Below are 19271 nucleotides of genomic sequence, written 5' to 3' on the forward strand. Positions count from 1 at the left end.
GACCATTTTTGAAAAGTGTGCCACAAGTTTCATTGAGAATATCAGTCTGGTAAACTCCACTTAGAAAGAATATCCCTGGAGCGACACCCTTTTCCTTGCTAATCAAACACAAGACATGTTGTTTCTTTAGTATGTATTACCTTAATGACTAACAAAATTTTTTTCCATGTATATTTCTTACTTTGAATATTGTCCTTTTCCCACTTGTCTAAGTATTCTACTTGTTACTCTTATCAGAACTGCTCCATTGTCAAGCATTTTTTGTTGTAAAACATTTCCCATAATTACCCGCTCCCCTTTTTAATGTTAAGTACATACCTTTTGAATTAAGTCTTTTAGTTTGCAGACTTCTTCACTCAAATCTTCAACATTACTAACAAGTTCTTCACAAACTGAAGTAAAATTCCGGGGAGAAGCCCATTCTAGTACTATCTGTTAATATTTTCAAAAATTACATTTTAAATAATGGAAACAACTTTATCTAACTTTACATGCACAATGGTTATACAGAATTTCTAAACATTACATTATATATTTGAGAAGGATTGTTTTTCATGATAAATCCTGACACCAAAAAGAAGTCAGTAATTTTATATAAATAGTAATTTTATATAAACAATCAGTAATTTTATGCAAATAGTTAAATCAGATTGCTAAATGCATTTCCTAAGTATAGTTACATATAACACAGAAATTAACGTGATAATATTTCTGGTGAACAAATCAACTCATGAAAGTTTTTTAACTTTCATGAAATGATTCCCATACTAGTATTACATAAGATCATAGGAAAAAAAATGCATTTAATTTTTTTTTTTTTTTTACTAAGACAAACATCTAAAACCTTAATCATGTGAAAAACTCTAGAAAATAAGTTTGCTTTAGCTGGTCACTTACACTTTCTCTCTAAAACTCCCTGAACTAAAACAACTTTATATTGATAATAGTTTTTTAATAACACTCAACACACTGTTTTGTTTCAACTTTCACTTGGGTCTCCTGTCACTTTATATTTTAAACAATTAAATCCACTTTAAGAACAAATGGGAAGTTCAATACATAGATTGGTTTAATTTTTCTTCTGATTCATTTTCCTTTGCCTGAGGGTGAGAACACAAATTTTTTCAATTAATCAGTACATAAAGGAATAATATTAAACTAATTTACTTAATTGGATATTACATTGAACAACTGATATAATTTTACCAGATTAGTACTTTTTATTGAATTGTCATGAACTTTCTTCAGTATTCATACTTTTTTTTTCACTTAATAATCTTGATATAATACCTTATGAGAATTTACAGGTAACTCAGTAATGATATTCTGCACAGCTGTAATTAAATGGCCACACTGTTTGTTTAATTTCAGAAGAAAGTTGAGGAACTCATCACCACTAAAGAACGAAAACAAACAGAAATCACTTAAGAGCAATTTACTTCCTTCTATTGTGCTAGATACAAAAAATATCTAGTTATAAAATTAACAGATTCTTTAAAATAGACTAGGTAATATGTATTGGGAACTGAATTAGGCCCTGAATTACATCAATTAAAAAAAGAGGGAAAAAATAAGTCTTCAATAATAAGGATCTCATACTTCAAGATGAATGAAGACACACAACTATAAAATTGTTATTTATAGGAAGAAGGAAGGAACCAATAATAGAATATCTACTATACGAAGATACTCTAATACTTATTTTTACGTGCATTATTTCTTCCAATCCTCTCCAACAACCACTAATGTTAATGCTAGTTTACAACTGATATATCTATAATTGAGTTATTAAATGATTTTAAACAAGAAAGTAAAAAAATCTGACTTTTGTAGAAGAAAGTTTATTGAAAGAGTGGTGTGGATTAAAGGAATACAAAAATCAAATTAGAGAGAATAGCTGGGAGACTAACAGAAAGATACATCTAAGAGATGATGAAGGAAAGCTTAAACTAAGGTCTGACAGTCTCATTGGAAGGAGGAGGTTGAGTGGTAGTTTAACAAACTTTTAAGATAATAATTTGAAAAATTTCACGATAGATTGCATGTGAAATAAAAGGAAGAATCTAGGATGATTCTCAGTTATTTGATTTCGATAAAAGTTGGTGCCAAGCAGAGAACTGAATTTAAGGATGGGTGGTGGTGAGAATGGGGGATGAAGAGAAAACACTGTGGCATAATAATTAAGAGCACGGACTCTTGCATCAAGAGTCAACCTGTTTGGAATCAGCTTCCATACTTACTAGCTTTATGAACCTGAGCAAGCCTAATCTCGAGCCAAATGTTTCCATATCTCTAGAATGGTGACAACAGCACTTTCAGGAGGACTGCAGGAGGCAATATAAAGCATTTTGTCTAGCAAACAGTTTACATTCAAGCAGACTTAATTATGCTAATAACTGCAATGATAATGAAGACAGGCAGGTGGCAACCACTAGTAAGTAGTAGATAATGTAGGTCTGACAAGGTATTTATCCTGAAGTCTATGGATTCCTGAGATTAGATATAATTCAGAGAGAGGTTCAGTGAATTTCGTGGGGGAAAAGTTACATTTTTATTTTCACTAACCATTAATTGGAATTCAGGCTTTCTTGTGAACATAATAACAAATCATAATGATTTGGACAACAGAAATCAAAATTACGGTCACAAAGAAGACAGAGAAAAAGGGCATACTATGAAGAGAGGAGAATTGATAGAAGTGAACAAAAAAAGACATTAAAAGAAAACCAGTTTTAGAAGTAGAAGAAAATAAGGAGTTAAAAGTTGTTAAGAGTTCCAGTAAAGGTGATGATTTCAAGAAGAAAAGGTTAAGCACATTAAATAAGGTAACGCCATTGATTTTGGCTAAAAGAAGATGCTACTATTGACGTTTCAGTAACAAACTAATTTACAGTGAAAAGTACAAAGATATACAACTTAATAGATAAGTTAGTCAAGGATGTGAACAGCCCATTCAGAGAAAAAGAATCAAAAATTGAAAAGATAATAAATAATGGGAATTCAAAATGCTACATTCTACCAAAATGACAAGAATTAAGTAGATCATTAACATCAAGAATTAACAAATTCATGAGCTGACCTTTCTGGAGAAGGCTTTAATAGTATCTACTAAAATAAAAATGGACACAAAATCTATTGCTATAGGACCAAATGATACTTTTAAATCCAAACAGAAATTTTTAGATGTAGAATTCTCTCAATATAAACTATATAAAGTTTCTTTTATACCATTTCTGGGAGGAAAGGTTATAAAAAGCAAGCAAGGTCAGCCTTAAGTGAAATTAATAGCAAACTTTTCTCTAAGACACCTTACAAGAATGTATATAATATTTTCATTTAGGAAAAGTCTTATCTCTTAGCTTGAAAAAAATTAGGTTGAAAAATTAAGTTTTATAAAATATAAACTTTATGAACATAATAGGTGTACATACACACACACACACACACACACACACACATCACCAACAATGAAAAGGACCTTATGGTTGCTTTCAATAAGCAAATTGCAAATTAAAAATTTATACTATTTAGCAAAAAAAGTATTTATAAAAGTATTTTCAAAGTACATATAATTTTTATTCCATTTCCTTTCTGATCTTTATATAGAACTTAAAGAATATAAGACATTACTTCTACCCAAGCAACAGCATTAATTACTTTATTTTTGTTTCCAGGTAACATTTATTTATACTTATAATTTAGAACTTAGTGCTCTTTAAATATGCAAATTTTGTTTACTATCAAATAAAAAGAATAACTACTCAACATGTAATTAATTAATGTCATATATATTTCATGAACTCAAGGAAATTATGATCCATTGAGAACTGCCAATCAAAGTATCAAGTGATATCAGTTATATAATTCCAGTAGATGATTTGCAGATATATATGTGGAATATTAATTTATCAGCTCTTATTCTAAAAACAGAAAGGAACTCAATAGGAACTCAGATCAAATAAGCAAATGATATTATTAGCAAAACCACAGTTTTAATAAATGTAAAGAAAATATATACCTATCTTGTGACTAATTTTCAGGGCCACTGAGTATAGACAGCCAAATCATACAAAATAAAATCTTCAGAGTACCATTTTTTATCTTATACTAAGTGAATGGTGTCTCTCCATCAGAACCATATGTTGCATAATCTACACAACTTTGCATGACAGCCCAAATAATTTTGCACCTATTTAAAGAATTCAAAATAAGCAAATATGACATAGGTATGGCTTATTTGATTGTGTGTGTGTGTGTGTGTGTGTGTGTGTGTGTGTGTGTGTTTTAACTAAGCTAACTACAACCAGACCCATCCCTGTCAGAGGATTACACTTTATGTTCCCATAACATGAAGCCTGGGCACGTGACTTGCTTTGTCAAATAAAATATAACTGGAAGTAACTATGTAACTTTTGAACAGAAGCTTAAAAAATCACCTACTGGTTCTGCTGATTGCCTAGTTTATTTCTTTTTTTTTCATTTGCCATAGAAAAAGCATATCACAGAATTGGACTGTTCCTTTATCATGTTCTCAGAATAATAATGTGGAAAGCCACTGCAGCTGATCCATAACAACTAAGAAATAAACTTCACTGGTAAAACTGACAGAGATTTAGATGTTATTTGTTATAACACAATGTAAGCAGACTAATATGATAGTCCATATTTAAAATTTGAAGTCAACCACTAAGATAAACTTAAAATCTATAATAAAATTATTATATTTGGGTACTATGTACTCATTGTAGAATATCTGAAAAAGCTTAAAGCATCAACATTTTTACCATCCAAAGATAATAACTTGTATTAATAATTGATAATAAGTGGAAAATATTGTACCATAATATTTTTTATAGTATACATTTTATTCCAGTACTGTTCTTAGAAATGTACACAAATGACATTATACTTCATGTTTTTTACATCATACTTTTTATGCTTATATTTTAACTATTTTTCCATGACACCAAGGTTCAAAATAATCTTGATAAGAAAAATAATTATACAATGTAATCTAATTCAACTACTTTTTGGATGTTAAATATTTAGTTTTAATTGTAGAATGTTTAGATATTTTATTTGTTCTAATTAGTTATATATGACAGCAGAATGCATTTTGACATATCATACATAAAAGGAGTATAACATCTCATTCTTCTGGTTGTACATGATATAGAATTACACTGGTCATGTAATCATATATTCACAAAGGGTCAGAATGTATGATTCATTCTATTATCCTCCTACCTCCACATTCTCTCCTCCCTTCACTTCTTAGAATGTTTATAAACAATGGAGGTGAACAATATGTTACATGTAACATTTTGGATCTATGTAGATTTTTTTCTTTTTGGAGAAGGAGCAGTTTCTTAATATCCATAATTCTGAGAAACATGACACATTCAAGTGGATGTCAGGTAGCTCAGAGCTCAGAGGAAAGATCTAGGCAGAAATTGATAAAAATTTCAGATGTGAAAACTGATTGTTTCTGTTCAAAATATCTCAAAGTTGCTGTGGAATGGCTACTAACATTTTAAAATTGCCCTTTTTATTCTACAAATCTACAAAAGCAGAAAAAATTAAATGAAGTAAGCATATACATTCTTGGAACAGAAATTATTGTAAAAGATTTTACCCATACAAGAAAAGCATCTTAAAATAAATCAGTAGCTAAATTGTTGAGGTCACATTACCAAGAGATTATAATCAATCAATTCAACTTTTCTTGCTGTTAGTTTTCTTATGACTTAATGACTAATTTCTTCTCTAAAGAATGACTTTGAACAAATGGGAAGTACAACATTTTTCATAACAGCATGTAAACAAAGTCTTTGATTTAATAATAGGGTCAAATTCCTGGAATATATGTCTGCCAGTTTTATTTTTTAAAAAATTCAGTAGTTTTAATAATGATACATTCAGGATTCTGCACATTCTTTAAGTCTATTAAATCCCACAAAGAAAATTCATACTGGCAACTCTGACAGCATACAAATAAATGATATCAGAAAATTTAATTTGCAAGTTGGTTTGTAGAACTTGGCATATTCCTTCACAGAAACAATAATGAAAAAAAAGTAAAGAAAATGAACAAACATATTCAAAGTTTGCTGATTTTAAAGTTTTCAAAAATGGAATTCTTTGCAATGCATTTTAGGGAAGGGGAAATGTCTATCAGGTAAACTTCATAATAAAGTTTTTAAGAAATCTGAATAAGATAAATTATTCCCTGAAAGACTTCTCTAAATTCTAAAATGGAATGGAGATCCATTTGTTTATAATAGTTATAATGTTAGCTTTAGACAGGCTGCCCTAGTGATGATACCGTTCCATTTTTAAGTGTTAACATTTTACCGAATACTGCAATTCATTGGCTATCAATTTATTCCATAAAATTTGTACAGTTAGGTCCTAGGCAATGAAGAACAAGACTAACATATGCAACAAGTTCGCAGGTCATTATGGTGATATGGCCAGGTTATAACATTATTTCTGGGGAGAAAATAAAAATGGAATATGTTGAAATAATAAATAGTTCTTGTCAGGGAAAATTGTTACTATACTTTCAACTTTTTAAAAAATTGAAAATGATACTAACCTGGTATTAAAGGCAAGATTAAAGAACTCTTGAGGAAGCAGAAAAATGTAAAGATTTCTTAAAGGGAACTTGTAGGCACTTTATGTGGGTTTGTGGTAGGGATGGGGTCTTCTGGGGATTGAACCCCGGGCTTTCTACATGCTAGGCAAGCATCTACCATGGAGCTATATACCTATATGTTTCTATTTTTTTTTTTAAATTTCAATTTAAGTCAGGGTCTCACATAGTTACCTAGGCTAGCACCCAACTTGTGATCCTCCTGTCTCAGCCTCCTAGTAGCTGGGATTACAGACATATAATCATGTCTAGCTACTTCTAGGCACTTTTAAGAGCTCTAGAGGTAAAAAATTTTTATTTGTCCTCTGCAAGTCATTATTCCTATATTTAGTATCTGCAATAATGGTCATTATTTATGTTTTTGGTACTGGAGATTGTACCTAGGGGAGCTCTACCACTGAGCTACATCCCCAGCCCTTTTTGAGACAGAGTCTCCCTAATTTACTTAGGTTCTCACTAAGTTAAAGAGGTTGGCCTCAATTTGTGTTCCTCCTGCTTTAGCCTTTGTGTAACCAGGATAATAATGGTTATTTTTTGACCCAGATGAAACAAAAAGGGAAATGGTGATGAGAATTGTCTAATTATTAAAAGAACAAAAGGAAAAAAAATGAGTTAGGAGAAGCACACATAAGCAAAAGAGACTGGGTAAGATGTAATTAAGTGACCACATACAATGAGAAACAGAAGATGAGGGAAAACATATTTGGTATGCAGTCTCCAAACAGTGACAAAAGATACCATAAAAAAAAGAAAATCTCATAGGTTGATTATCAGGTAGTGTTGCTAAGTAGGAGAAGCTAAAAATTACTTGGTAAAAGAAAAACAATTATTATGGATTGCTGAGAGCCATTGCCAAGTAGGAATGACACATGGCAATTTCTTTGTCAGCCTACCCAATGTTGCTTAGAGGAAGGACTCTCCATATTGGACCCAAGTCATTTGCAGTGATATTGCATGTAAGGTGACCTTGCTCAAGGACCAGGGCGGATCCAGGTTTAGGGCGGATCCAGGTTTAGGGCAGATCCAGGTTAGGGTAGATCAGGGTTTAGGGCTCTCCTTGGGTTTAGGGCGGTTCCAGGTTTAAGGTGTACCCTGCTGGGAATAGGGCGTATCCTGCTGCCTTAGGCGTGCCCGCTCCTGGAGTTCCCGTTGAGTTCTCACGGGATTCAGAGAGTATTTGGGATCCAGAACGTGAAATTTGGCCGAGAACATGGATTTCCCCAGAACGTGATTGTAGAGTGTCTGTGTGAGTTCGGGAATAAAGAATTGCTGTTTGAATCTACAAGGCTGTGAGTGGCTCGTGATTTTGTGCCCAGCCAGACTGCGGCAATGGATTATTAGAATTCCAAAATCAAGGTGTTTTACTATAGGGAATGTCTATATACAAAAATTTTTACAAAAATTACTAAATATATAATCATAATCTAAAGCACAATAATCCTTATGGGTTTTCTAGTCTATGTTTAAATCCTTCTATAAGCAAAAACCTCCAGATGTTAAGTATTATGTGTAATGAAAAAATTACCTTATTTATTCTGGACATCATATTTTTATTAATGCAGTCTAAGAGTGATAGCTTTTCATGGCTAGGCATATGATACTATCAAGATAAATTAGTAACCCATTAAAATTATGGTGATTATTCAGGTGTATTTAGTTATATCTAACCCATCCTGTAGTAATATAGTTAATTTTTAACTCTTCATTTATCCTTACTAAATATAATCCTATTAAGTTTGGGGGAATTTTCCTCAACCTGCCAAAACCTTTAAAATCTTATTTAGTCCTTGAAATCATACAGAGCATTTCCTCTGACTATAATGAAATCAAACTGGAAATCAATAACTACAACAAGAATCTCCAAACACATAGAAATCACATGACATACTTTTAAATCCATGAATCTAAGAAGTCTCAAAGGAAATGAAAGTATATATAGAAATGAATAAAAATGACCATATAACATTAAAAATTGTGTAATGCAATTAAAGAAGTCCTGAGAGGGAAATGAAAAAGGCTAAATACTCACATAAGCAAAACCAAAATGTCTTAAATAAATAATCTAGACTTATATCTCAGGAATCTAGAAAAAGAGCAAAAAAAAAAAATTCAAAGTAAGCAGAAGGAAAAAACAATAATAATAGCAGAAATCAATAAAATTAAAAATAGAAAATTTTACTCAAAGATAGGTCCTTTATAAAATTAATAAACCTCTAGCAAGACAAGTACAGATAAAAAATAGAAAACATAAATCATCAATACTGGGAATGAAATAGGGTATTATAACAGCTCTCACAGTCATCAAAAGGATTGCAGGGAATAATACTAGCAACAAATTTATGCTGGTAAATTCAAACAATTAGAAGATATGAACCATTTCCTCAAAACCTACAAACTACTAAACCTAGCCAAGATGAAAAAGAGAAAATTGAATGGTCCTATAATCATTAAAGAAATTAAATTTATGATTAAAAAGTTCCTCCAAAAGTTCACTAGAACCAGATGATTACACAGGAAAAGTCCAATTAAAATGTTTAACAAAGAATTAACACTAATCCTACACAACCTACTGAAGAGTTTTCCAGAAAACTCAGAAAAGGAGAAAAACTTCCTACATCATTTTATAAGGCCAATTACTCTGATATCAAAACTAGACAAAGCATAACACCTAAAGAGCAATATTTCACATGAACTTACATGCAAAAATTCTTAGTAAAATACTGACAAGATTAAATTCAACAATTCATAGAAAGAATAATAAACCATATCACATGGGATTAATACCAGGTATGAAAGGCTAGTTCAATAATTAGAAATCCAACAAAGCGATTTACCACATTTATATTACTATAGAAAAAATCTATATAACACTGTCAATTGACATAGAAAAAGCATTTGATAAAATTCAACAACCTTTCATGATAAAAAAAATTTACAATAGGAACCGAGCTAAATTTTCTTTCTCATAAAGAGTTACTACAAAAATCTCTATGTATCTAAAATCACAGTTATTAGTAAAAAAGTGGAGTGATTTTCCCTTAAGAATGAGAACAAGGCAAGAATGCCCACTTTTCACCTCTTTTATTCAACAAAATACTGGAAGTTCTGTCCACTATAATAAAGCAAGAAAAAGAAATAAAAGGCATATAGATTGGAAATGAAGAAATTAACCTATTTCTCTGCCGACTACATGATTTGTGTAGAAAATCTCAAAGAACCTAGAAAAAACTATATCTAATAAGTGAGTTCAGCAATAATAAAGTACTTACAATCACAGCATGGAAATAAACTGCATGTGGAAACAAATAAAAATCCAATACCATTAACAATTGCTAAAGATAATAAAATGCTTAAGTTCTATACATAATTTGTTAGATTTATGCCTATGTAATGAAAATTATAAAATGTTGATGAAATGAAGATCTCAAACTTGTAGGGATATCTATGTTCATGGATTTACTAGACTTAACATAGTTAAGATATCTTCTCAATTTTGTGTAGGATTAGTACAATTACTATACAAATTTTAAAAAAGGTTTTGTAGACATAGAAGAGCTTAATTAAAAAATATATATGAAAAGAAAAGTTTTTGGATTGCCAAGACAATTTTGAGTAAGTATAAAATGAGATGAATCATTCTTCCTGATGTTAAGACTTACTATATACAGTTAGCAATACCGTATCATCATGATTATTCTAATTGGAAAATCTGAAATCTGAATCAAATTTCTAAGCACTTTGGATTTTTGAATTAGGGATGCTCAACAGGTATAGTCTATGCAAATATTCCCAAATCCGAAAAACTTCAAAATCTGAAATATTTATGATTCCAAGCATTTCAGATAAAAGTAGATACTCGATCTATACTTACAGAGGGATAGACACTGCAAGAACCCAGAATAGAGGACTCAGAACAATCTATACAAATAGTCCAATTCAATTTTAACAAATAATGAAAACCAAATCTGCAGAAGGAATAACATTTTTAACAGTGCTAGAACAAATGGACATCCATAGCCCCAAAATTAACTTCAGCCTGCATTGTACCAACACAAAAATGAACTCAAAATGTAACATGGACTTAAATATAAAACTAAAACTTCTGGGGAAAAAAGGATAGAAAAAAATTTAGAACCTAATTTCTTAAACTTGACACCAGAGTATGATCTATAAGAGGAAAATGTGATAAGCTAGTCCTCAAGATTTAAGTTTTGCTGTATGAAAGATGAAAAGAAAAATCACAGGTTAAAAAAAATTATCACATATCCAACAAAAGACTTGAATATAGACCACGCCCCAATATCAGTATTAAATAGCAATCAATCCAATATAATGTCTTTTGTCTAGGCAAAAGACAGACATTTCACCAAAAAGGATATACAGATGGCAAATAAGACATGAAAAGGTGTTCAACACGATTCCCCTTTAGGTAAATGCAAATAAAATCACAATGATCTGTCACTATACACATATAGAAATGGCTAAAAATAATTAGTGCTTACATCAAATGCTGATGAGTATTCAGAGAAACTGGATCACTAATATACAGTTGGGGAATATAAGAGAATATTGACATTTTGGAAAAAAAGTTGATTAGTTAAAAAACAACCAAAACAACTAAATATATAGCTCCCATAAAACCTTTAAAATGCCCTCCTGAACATTTTATCCAGAGAAATGAAAACTTACTTTATGAAAGAATTTTATAAATATAAATGTATATATACATATACATATACGTATATATATATATAATTAATATTTCTTTAGTTGTAGTTGGACTCAATACCTTTATTTTATTTGTTTATTTATATGTGGTGTTGAGGATCAAACACAGGGCCTCATGTGTGCCAGGCAAGCACTATATCACTAAGCCACAACCCCAACCCTATAAATATATATTCATAGCATAGAATAAACAGATTCTAAAATCTAATTAAATGTCCTTCAATGGATAAATGGTTAAACTATGGTAAATGCATACCATGGAATGTTACTCATTCACAAAAGGAATAAACTATTGTACTGATACATGCAAAAATATTGACTAAACTTAACAATGATTGCAAGAAGTCAATTTTAAGAAGACATTTACTGTATGGTTCTATTTATATAACAGTCATGAAATAATAACATTATAACAAATTATCATCATTTGCTCAGGGCTAAAAATTGAGAAATGGATGAGCATCGCTGTAAAGGGGTTGGATAAGGAAGCTTGTGGTATAGGGATATTAAAAGTATTGAGAGTGGTTACATGAAACTACACATGATATAATCACACAGAATTATATATACACACAAACAAATGAAAGCATGTATAACTGGTAAAATATGAATAAACTCTGGATTGCACTAATGTCAATATTCTGGTTTGGATATTGTACTACAGTTATGTAAGATATAAACAGAGGGTCAAACTGCATGAAGGATGCATGGGACCTCCTTGTGTATCTATGAAATATCATGTGAATCTACAATTATTTTAAAATCAAACATTAAGTTAAAAAACATTCAATTATCTAAATTTATTAATAAAATCAAATATTATTTTCAAAGTAGATTTTGGATTAGTAACAATCAGTGTTTAACAAATTTATATTATTGGAAATGAAATTTATAGCTTGACAACAATTTCTCACATAGTAAAGGCTGAACATGTTCATATGAGAAATGCTTTCTTATTAACATAAGAGAAAATATCACTACTTTGATTTTTTCAGTTTGACATCTAAAATAATTTAAAGGGAGTAAGAACTATACCGGGAAAAGCATAGCATCCCATTTCTGAGAAAAGAATATTCCAAAATCTGTTTCCTTGCGAAAATATTATTATCAAATCAAATGACATAGACATGATCAAAATTAAACTAAAAAAGAACAGTTGAGTCTAAATAATATTAATATAAATTGATAAGTTAATTTTACCTGATTTCCAACTTTGCAACTTCAGGTAACTCTCCAAAATTTATCTCTTCTACCTCCAGTTCTTTAACAGCAGCCAGAATTTTCTGCTGATCTTTAGAGGTAATTCCATTCTAAGTAGAAATAATTTTAAGGTGTAGTTAAGATAATTATACTTGAATAATTTAATCTTCAAAATTATTAAAGAAGTTTTCTACTTGCATCCTGAAAAACAGACATATTAGAAAATAATATACTAAAACATGGTTTGATTGTGTAACTAATGAGGATATTTACATCATTAAAATATTTAGGCATACCGTTAATTACAGTAATTTTTTTGCAATATGTAATAGTTGCAATAGACTAACAAATCCAATTACTAGATTTTAATACATAATGGTCAAATCAACAAGATACAAGTTGATTTACTTAAGTAGTATGCTTGTTTTGATTTTTAGTGATACTAATAATTTCAAGTTTCTAATGTGTTCAGGGAACAAAATCATTGCTTTTTAGATAGCCTATTAAAGTATCTTTAATATTTCTCACATTACTTTTGAATTGTTACTTAACATTATTAGATGTGAAAATAATGTCTTTTTTTAAATTAATTTTTATTGTTGGTTGTTCAAAACATTACATAGTTCTTGAATGTCTTTTAAAAATTATTTTTAGATATACATGACACTAGAGTATATTTTGACATATTATACATACATGGAGTATAACTTATCCTAATTAGAATCCTCTTCTTGAGGCTGTATATGATGTGGAGTTCCACTGGTTGTACATTCATATATGAACAAAATAATGTCTTGATAGTTTTGAAAGACCAACAATAGTGGTACTATTTGGAAGACACATACCTATGCCTACAAACATTTAAAAAATACCTCTTATTTCTAAGAAGTCTATTTTACAAATCTATTCACATTTGGAAATAAAACACTGGTTTTAACTGAGATATCATGGCCACCTGAAGGAACAAAACCAAAACTTAAGTTTTTGAATGTTTCTAAAGTAACAATATTATAATCAGATTTTATAATTGGTTATTCATAATCACATTTAATCAAGAACCTAATAAAATATCAATCACAGTCTGTAACCCTAGAATTTTTAAAATAGAAAATAAAAGGAGGCCCAATTTAAGAAAAATCAATATATCTGGAGTTTTGAAAATGATACTAACCTTTGCAAATTCATCTTTTTTCATGGTCAAAAGTTGTCTTAAAGTTATATCCCTTTCCTGTAGAAAAGGGAAAATAAAACCCCATCACCTTTCAATATAAATAGTAAAAAGCAAAGTAGGTAAGTGTATATTAGATTGTTAACTGTAGTACTCTTAAACCACTTCCAGCTTTCTAGAGGGGATAGAGATGTAGACAGAGAACTACACTATTGGGTAGATAGTATATATTCACTTAAAAAAGTATAAATATAACTAGTATTCCAGATTCAAATAAAATGATTACTTTCAAATTACTTTTCAATTTTGCTTACATGAAAACAGATCTATAAAATGGAATAGAAATTATATTTATACTGGAGTTCTCCAAATAGAAAAGTTTCAAAATTGTACAATAAAACCCAACTCTAAAACATCTGAACAGAATGTGCACATTCCTAAGGGGAATCTATTTTAAGTACTACTTTACTACTTCAGTATCCTCACAGTAATTCTCATCTACTCAAATCCACAATGTATGCTTACGGCACCCAGGAAATGGTTGGTATATGATCTAATTTAACTTTCAAGAAACCTTATGTTAGCTACTACTGTTCTTAAGGAAAAAAAAATGTTTAAGTAACGTATTTCAGTCAATAACCAGAGCAAGAATCTGATGTCAGGTTTGTTTGGTTTAAAATCATGCTTCTAGTGTTCTATACAAGAAAATCAGCAACTTCAAAAACAAATGGCTTATGTATTTACAGAGGACTTAGATAGCTGGCAAAAGTTGTCAAATTCAACCAGCATAAACTTTATATTTAACTATCTATAATAATAAAATTTGGGGAATCTTACTACAAGTTTAAAATGAGATGTATTGCAAATTATGCAGAAAAGGTATAGCATTAATTCATAGGCATCTTTATGAACTGAAATTTAATGTTAGGTTAAACAACAAATCAACATATATATAAAACTCATTGTAGTTTACCCAAAATCTCACCTTTAATAAGTCTGTCATATGTTCCAGTCCAAGACCGTGTAAAAATATTTCCAGATCTCCAAATGCTGTGTATGAACTATACATATTTATAGCAATGTCAATTTCAGAACAGACCATAAATGTACAACTAATAAATATATACTTATATTTTACAGAAAAAAATAGAATAGTAAGAATGAGTCTATATAGAATATATTTGTAAATTTACACTCCAGATTTGATGATGTATCAAAGGAATGAGCTACACCCTCAACCCAAAGCAGGGTTTCCTAAACAATGATATGAGAGAAAATGCTGATGGTAAAATGTAGTTCATCTTTCCTAAGAATGAAAATATTCATTAACACATATTCCTTGTAAAATTTATGCATGTAAAAATCTCTTCAATTGTGATAAGTAAAAATTAAATATTAGGTTTAAATGGGATAAAGAATGGTTTATGGTTATATACCAAAAAATAGTATTCAGGAAAAAATATTTTTAGTTTTAGTTTAAAAAATGAGTAATATGCTAAAAATACTCAGAAGCAAAGGATAATACAGTTTGAATACAAACACAGAAGTTGAATCCCTTAAAAATAAATTTTATTGGTATTTTACTAAAAGTTTACATTTAAAGCCAAAGTCGTTATATGATTAATATTAGTACACATAAATAAAACCCTCTAAAATTAGGAAGAACAATGCGCTTAAAATCCAGACATTTCTAAGTGATATTTAAAAATGCCTGTCAAAGTTTAAAATATCATATATCTTAAATAAGTCACCACATTTACTATAAGTAGTAAAAGCATGCATTTTTAACTTCTGTATAGGAATTCCATTGAACTAAAATATGTTACCCAAATATGTGATCTTTTTCCTTATCAGAATCTGCTGTTAATAGTTTACAAATAGTCTCTTCTTTAGTTAGCTGTTGAAGCTTTCCTTCCAAAGGATTTAAAGTCAACGAAAGAAAGTTGAAAATCTGAAAAGATTCACAAATTAGTCAAATACAGTTAATATTTTTATATACTATAATTGCACTTAAAACGAATGACATATGATTAATTTTCAACTGGAAAATAAAATTTTAGCAAGGTGTAAGGGTCAGAACTTTCATGACCTGTTGCCCTGAAAATAACTTTTATAAAATCAAGTAAATGCTTTCTTGACCTAAAATAACCAGAAAAGAGTTTTAACTAATTCAAAATAGTAAAATTAGAGAAAGAAAATAGTATTTTTAGTAATACATAATACAAAACTAAAACACCATTTTAACAAATGACTCAGAATGATTAAGTAGTAAGGTAGTACTTGAAATACATTGCTAAGTGGGAAGGAAGCAATAAACTTGCTTAAATATATACAAATCTCAACTATATACCTCAAAGCAATGTGGTAAAATTCCTTAGTTTTACAATCTAATTTCAAGGCTATGTCATGTAATCAGTCAAAATATAATATCAAATCTCATGTTAATAAATGATTTATGATTCAATATGACCTGTGATGCTCTTAAATATTATATCAAATTCAGTATCATCTACCCAAAATTTAATGTAGTAAACCAATTTTTAGTCTTCAAATTTTCAAAGGTTAGAGGAAATAATGCAAACAGCTTTTTGATTTTTTTGTTTTAGTATACTGGAGATTGAACCCAGAGGTGCTTAACCACTGAGACACATCCTAGTCCTTTTTAATATTTTATTTAGAGACAAGGTCTTGTTGAATTGCTAAGTGCCTCAATAATCTGCAGTTCTTGCCTTTGAACTCTCCATCCTCCTGCCTCAGCTTTCAAGTTGTTGAGATTACAGGCATGCACTACCTTGTGGGCTTTCTTTTTGAAATTTTGCAAGACTTTAGCAATTAGTCTGTACTCTAGAATAATTTTAGAAATGTACATTTTATTTGGAAAATAATATGCATGTTTATTAGACTGCTCAAAAATTAATGAAAGTTATTTTACATGCAGTATAAGTGGCATTGTCTGACAATTATGTGATAGAATCTGCAGAATTTCATATACTTTAAAATTTAGAATCTCAGTGTTATGAACTCTTGAACTTAATTTACAATGGTATTGTACTTGATCTATGCTTGGAAAGTACAGACCTCTGGATAAAGCTTTAATATTCAAACCAAAAGTTTGTATTCATAAACTAATTTAATATATGGCAAATATTTATCATTGAGTTTTAAAATCTGAATGACAGCAGATCATACACCCGAGTATGTTATCACTTTACCACATAGCTTGTCACACATACAGCAATAAGTGTTGCTTAAAGGATTTAATGTTTAAATTGTCTAACATCTACAAATTAAAATTATACAACAACATTTTAAGTCCATCTTGATACTTTACTGTTGAAATATGTAAGTTAATTTTAAAAAAATCTAAACCAGTTTGTAATGTTAGTCTAATTTCATTACTAGCAACACAGGAAGAACAATATCTTTTTATATAATTTATCACATTATAAATGTCTTAATTTAGTAGATGAATAGTAGAAAAATATTAATTGGTTGGATAAAAAATTATTTATACATTTAATAATATTTGAAAAACTACTATTACACTTGTGAATTCCAACAAAATAACATAAAAGTTCTACATAAGATAATGTGACATACCACAGAAAAATTACTTTAACATATAGATGGCTACCTCAAGATGTTTATTTCTTTTTGCAATCTCACTTGGTGTCTTTCCATCTTTGGTTTGTAGCATTTTATTAGCTCCAAGTTCAAGCAACTTCAAAACTACATTTTTATGACCTTGACGTGCTGCCCATGTTAAAGCCTATAAGGGGAGGAAAAGCGGGTTGCTTAAAGAGAAGGAGTATACATGAGATAGATAGAAAATGTTTCCAAGAGTATTAATGGCACAATAAAAAAGAGAAAATGGTTAATTAACAAGATGATGCAATCTTTTTATTTAACAATATAATGTAAACATATTTCCCACATTGTAATGTAAACATACTTCCTACGCTATAATTGCAAAGCAGATTACAATATTCACTGATTTTATAAAACCAAATAATATTTTAAAGTTAGGCACTGTTATGGAACAAAATGATTTATTTGCCAATCACCAAAATGTTTTCTACAAAAAAAGAATCCTTAGTATATTCAGAGTCCAGGTTTTGTTGTACTTTATAACTTTTGTCATGAATAATGACTACAAGAGTCAAATAATTCCTTTTTTTCTATTCATTTGTTGCTGTTTTTCACCAGTGATAATATCCTAGCTCTTCTATAATTATTACTTCTTAAAAACCCTCTTTGTAATAAAACAACCAAATATCTATTTTGTAGATTGTAAACAATAATAACAAAATAGCAAAAATTAAAAACAAATATTGTAAAAGCATTCCTTACAGCATAACCATTCTCATCCTGGGCATTAACTTCTGCTCCATGTGCAACAAGGAGAGCAACAACCTGAGGGTGACCATCCCGTGCAGCATACATTATAGGAGTCATAAGTCTTCTAAGGAGGAGGAAATAAAGAAAATTTGTGTTAAGACTGCCATTAACAACTGCTCAATTTCATGAATTTATATACAATACTATCAGTATTATTTTGAAAGCAAAAAAAGGCATAAAAGCATTTAATAAGTCAGGTGATTTAAAAATTTAATTTCTAGCATAAAGTAAATATAAAAAAAGAGATTACACTTAAAGTACTGAATGCTAACACAGCACCCTCTAGTGAAGAAAAATATTAAAATATCACTAAACCACACTTTCTAATGATTTAATAATTTATATATTCACCTAGGAAATTATTAGGTTACCTGCACTATGCTTATGCTGGGAATACAGTGATGAATTTTACAAATAAGGCTCCTACTTTACTGGATTTGCTAATTCTAAATGCTTATTACATTTTATTTGGCAAATTGCCAAAAAATGTAAAATTTAAAACTTTCCTTTATTTTTTAATGTATCCTTATCATGATTCTATTTTAGTTTAAGAATAAAATAATTTTATTCTGAGTTGAAGGCTTACTCTAATCAAGAAAGAGATCAGTCCAATAATTTAGCCTGCCTAACATTTTTTTAAAGAACTTTCTGGAAGAGAACAATGGTTTCTCTTTAGTTTATTATTTCCCAAAATTAGAAATTCAGTCCCTCTACTACTCATGGAAGTTATCTTAGTCCTTAATCAAAAGGACACTAGAATATTCTATCAGTTCTACTTGGGTTGAATTTAACACATAGCCTATTTTCAAAGGGGATCTGATATTCTGGGACCAATCTTCCTTAATCACCCCTCAATATCTGATTTAGAAACAAATAACTTCAGAAAACAACAAATAAAATAAGTTCAAAATTCTGCATTTTTATCTAAGAAAATTTATGTTGGATATTCCTATTACTTACAATACCTATAAACAGATTTTTTCTCTATAAGGATTATTAGTGTTAGGTATATTCTGAATTTGATTATTTCATACCAATGTTTATAGCACAAAACAACTCACACATTTATCTGTTTCTTCTGTTTCCTGGTATAATTCAATTGTCTTATTCTAAACTATATGC

The 19271-nt window shown here is 29.6% G+C and overlaps 1 protein-coding gene across 1 annotated transcript in view; it reads right to left on the reverse strand.

Moving 5' to 3' along the window:
• Asz1 (ankyrin repeat, SAM and basic leucine zipper domain containing 1) overlaps positions 1-19271 on the reverse strand; it is a 39211-nt gene that overhangs the window by 3208 nt on the left and 16732 nt on the right. Inside the window, exons 5-12 of the mRNA XM_076861716.2 lie at positions 18102-18213; positions 17386-17520; positions 15578-15702; positions 14737-14812; positions 13755-13811; positions 12584-12693; positions 1291-1396; positions 319-432 (exon numbers count right to left, since the gene is read on the reverse strand). Of these exons, the coding sequence (XP_076717831.1) occupies positions 319-432; positions 1291-1396; positions 12584-12693; positions 13755-13811; positions 14737-14812; positions 15578-15702; positions 17386-17520; positions 18102-18213 (835 nt within the window). The remainder of the gene's footprint in view (positions 1-318; positions 433-1290; positions 1397-12583; positions 12694-13754; positions 13812-14736; positions 14813-15577; positions 15703-17385; positions 17521-18101; positions 18214-19271) is intronic.

This window comes from Callospermophilus lateralis, chromosome 1 (genome assembly GCF_048772815.1).
Source record: "Callospermophilus lateralis isolate mCalLat2 chromosome 1, mCalLat2.hap1, whole genome shotgun sequence".
NCBI lineage: Eukaryota > Metazoa > Chordata > Mammalia > Rodentia > Sciuridae > Callospermophilus > Callospermophilus lateralis.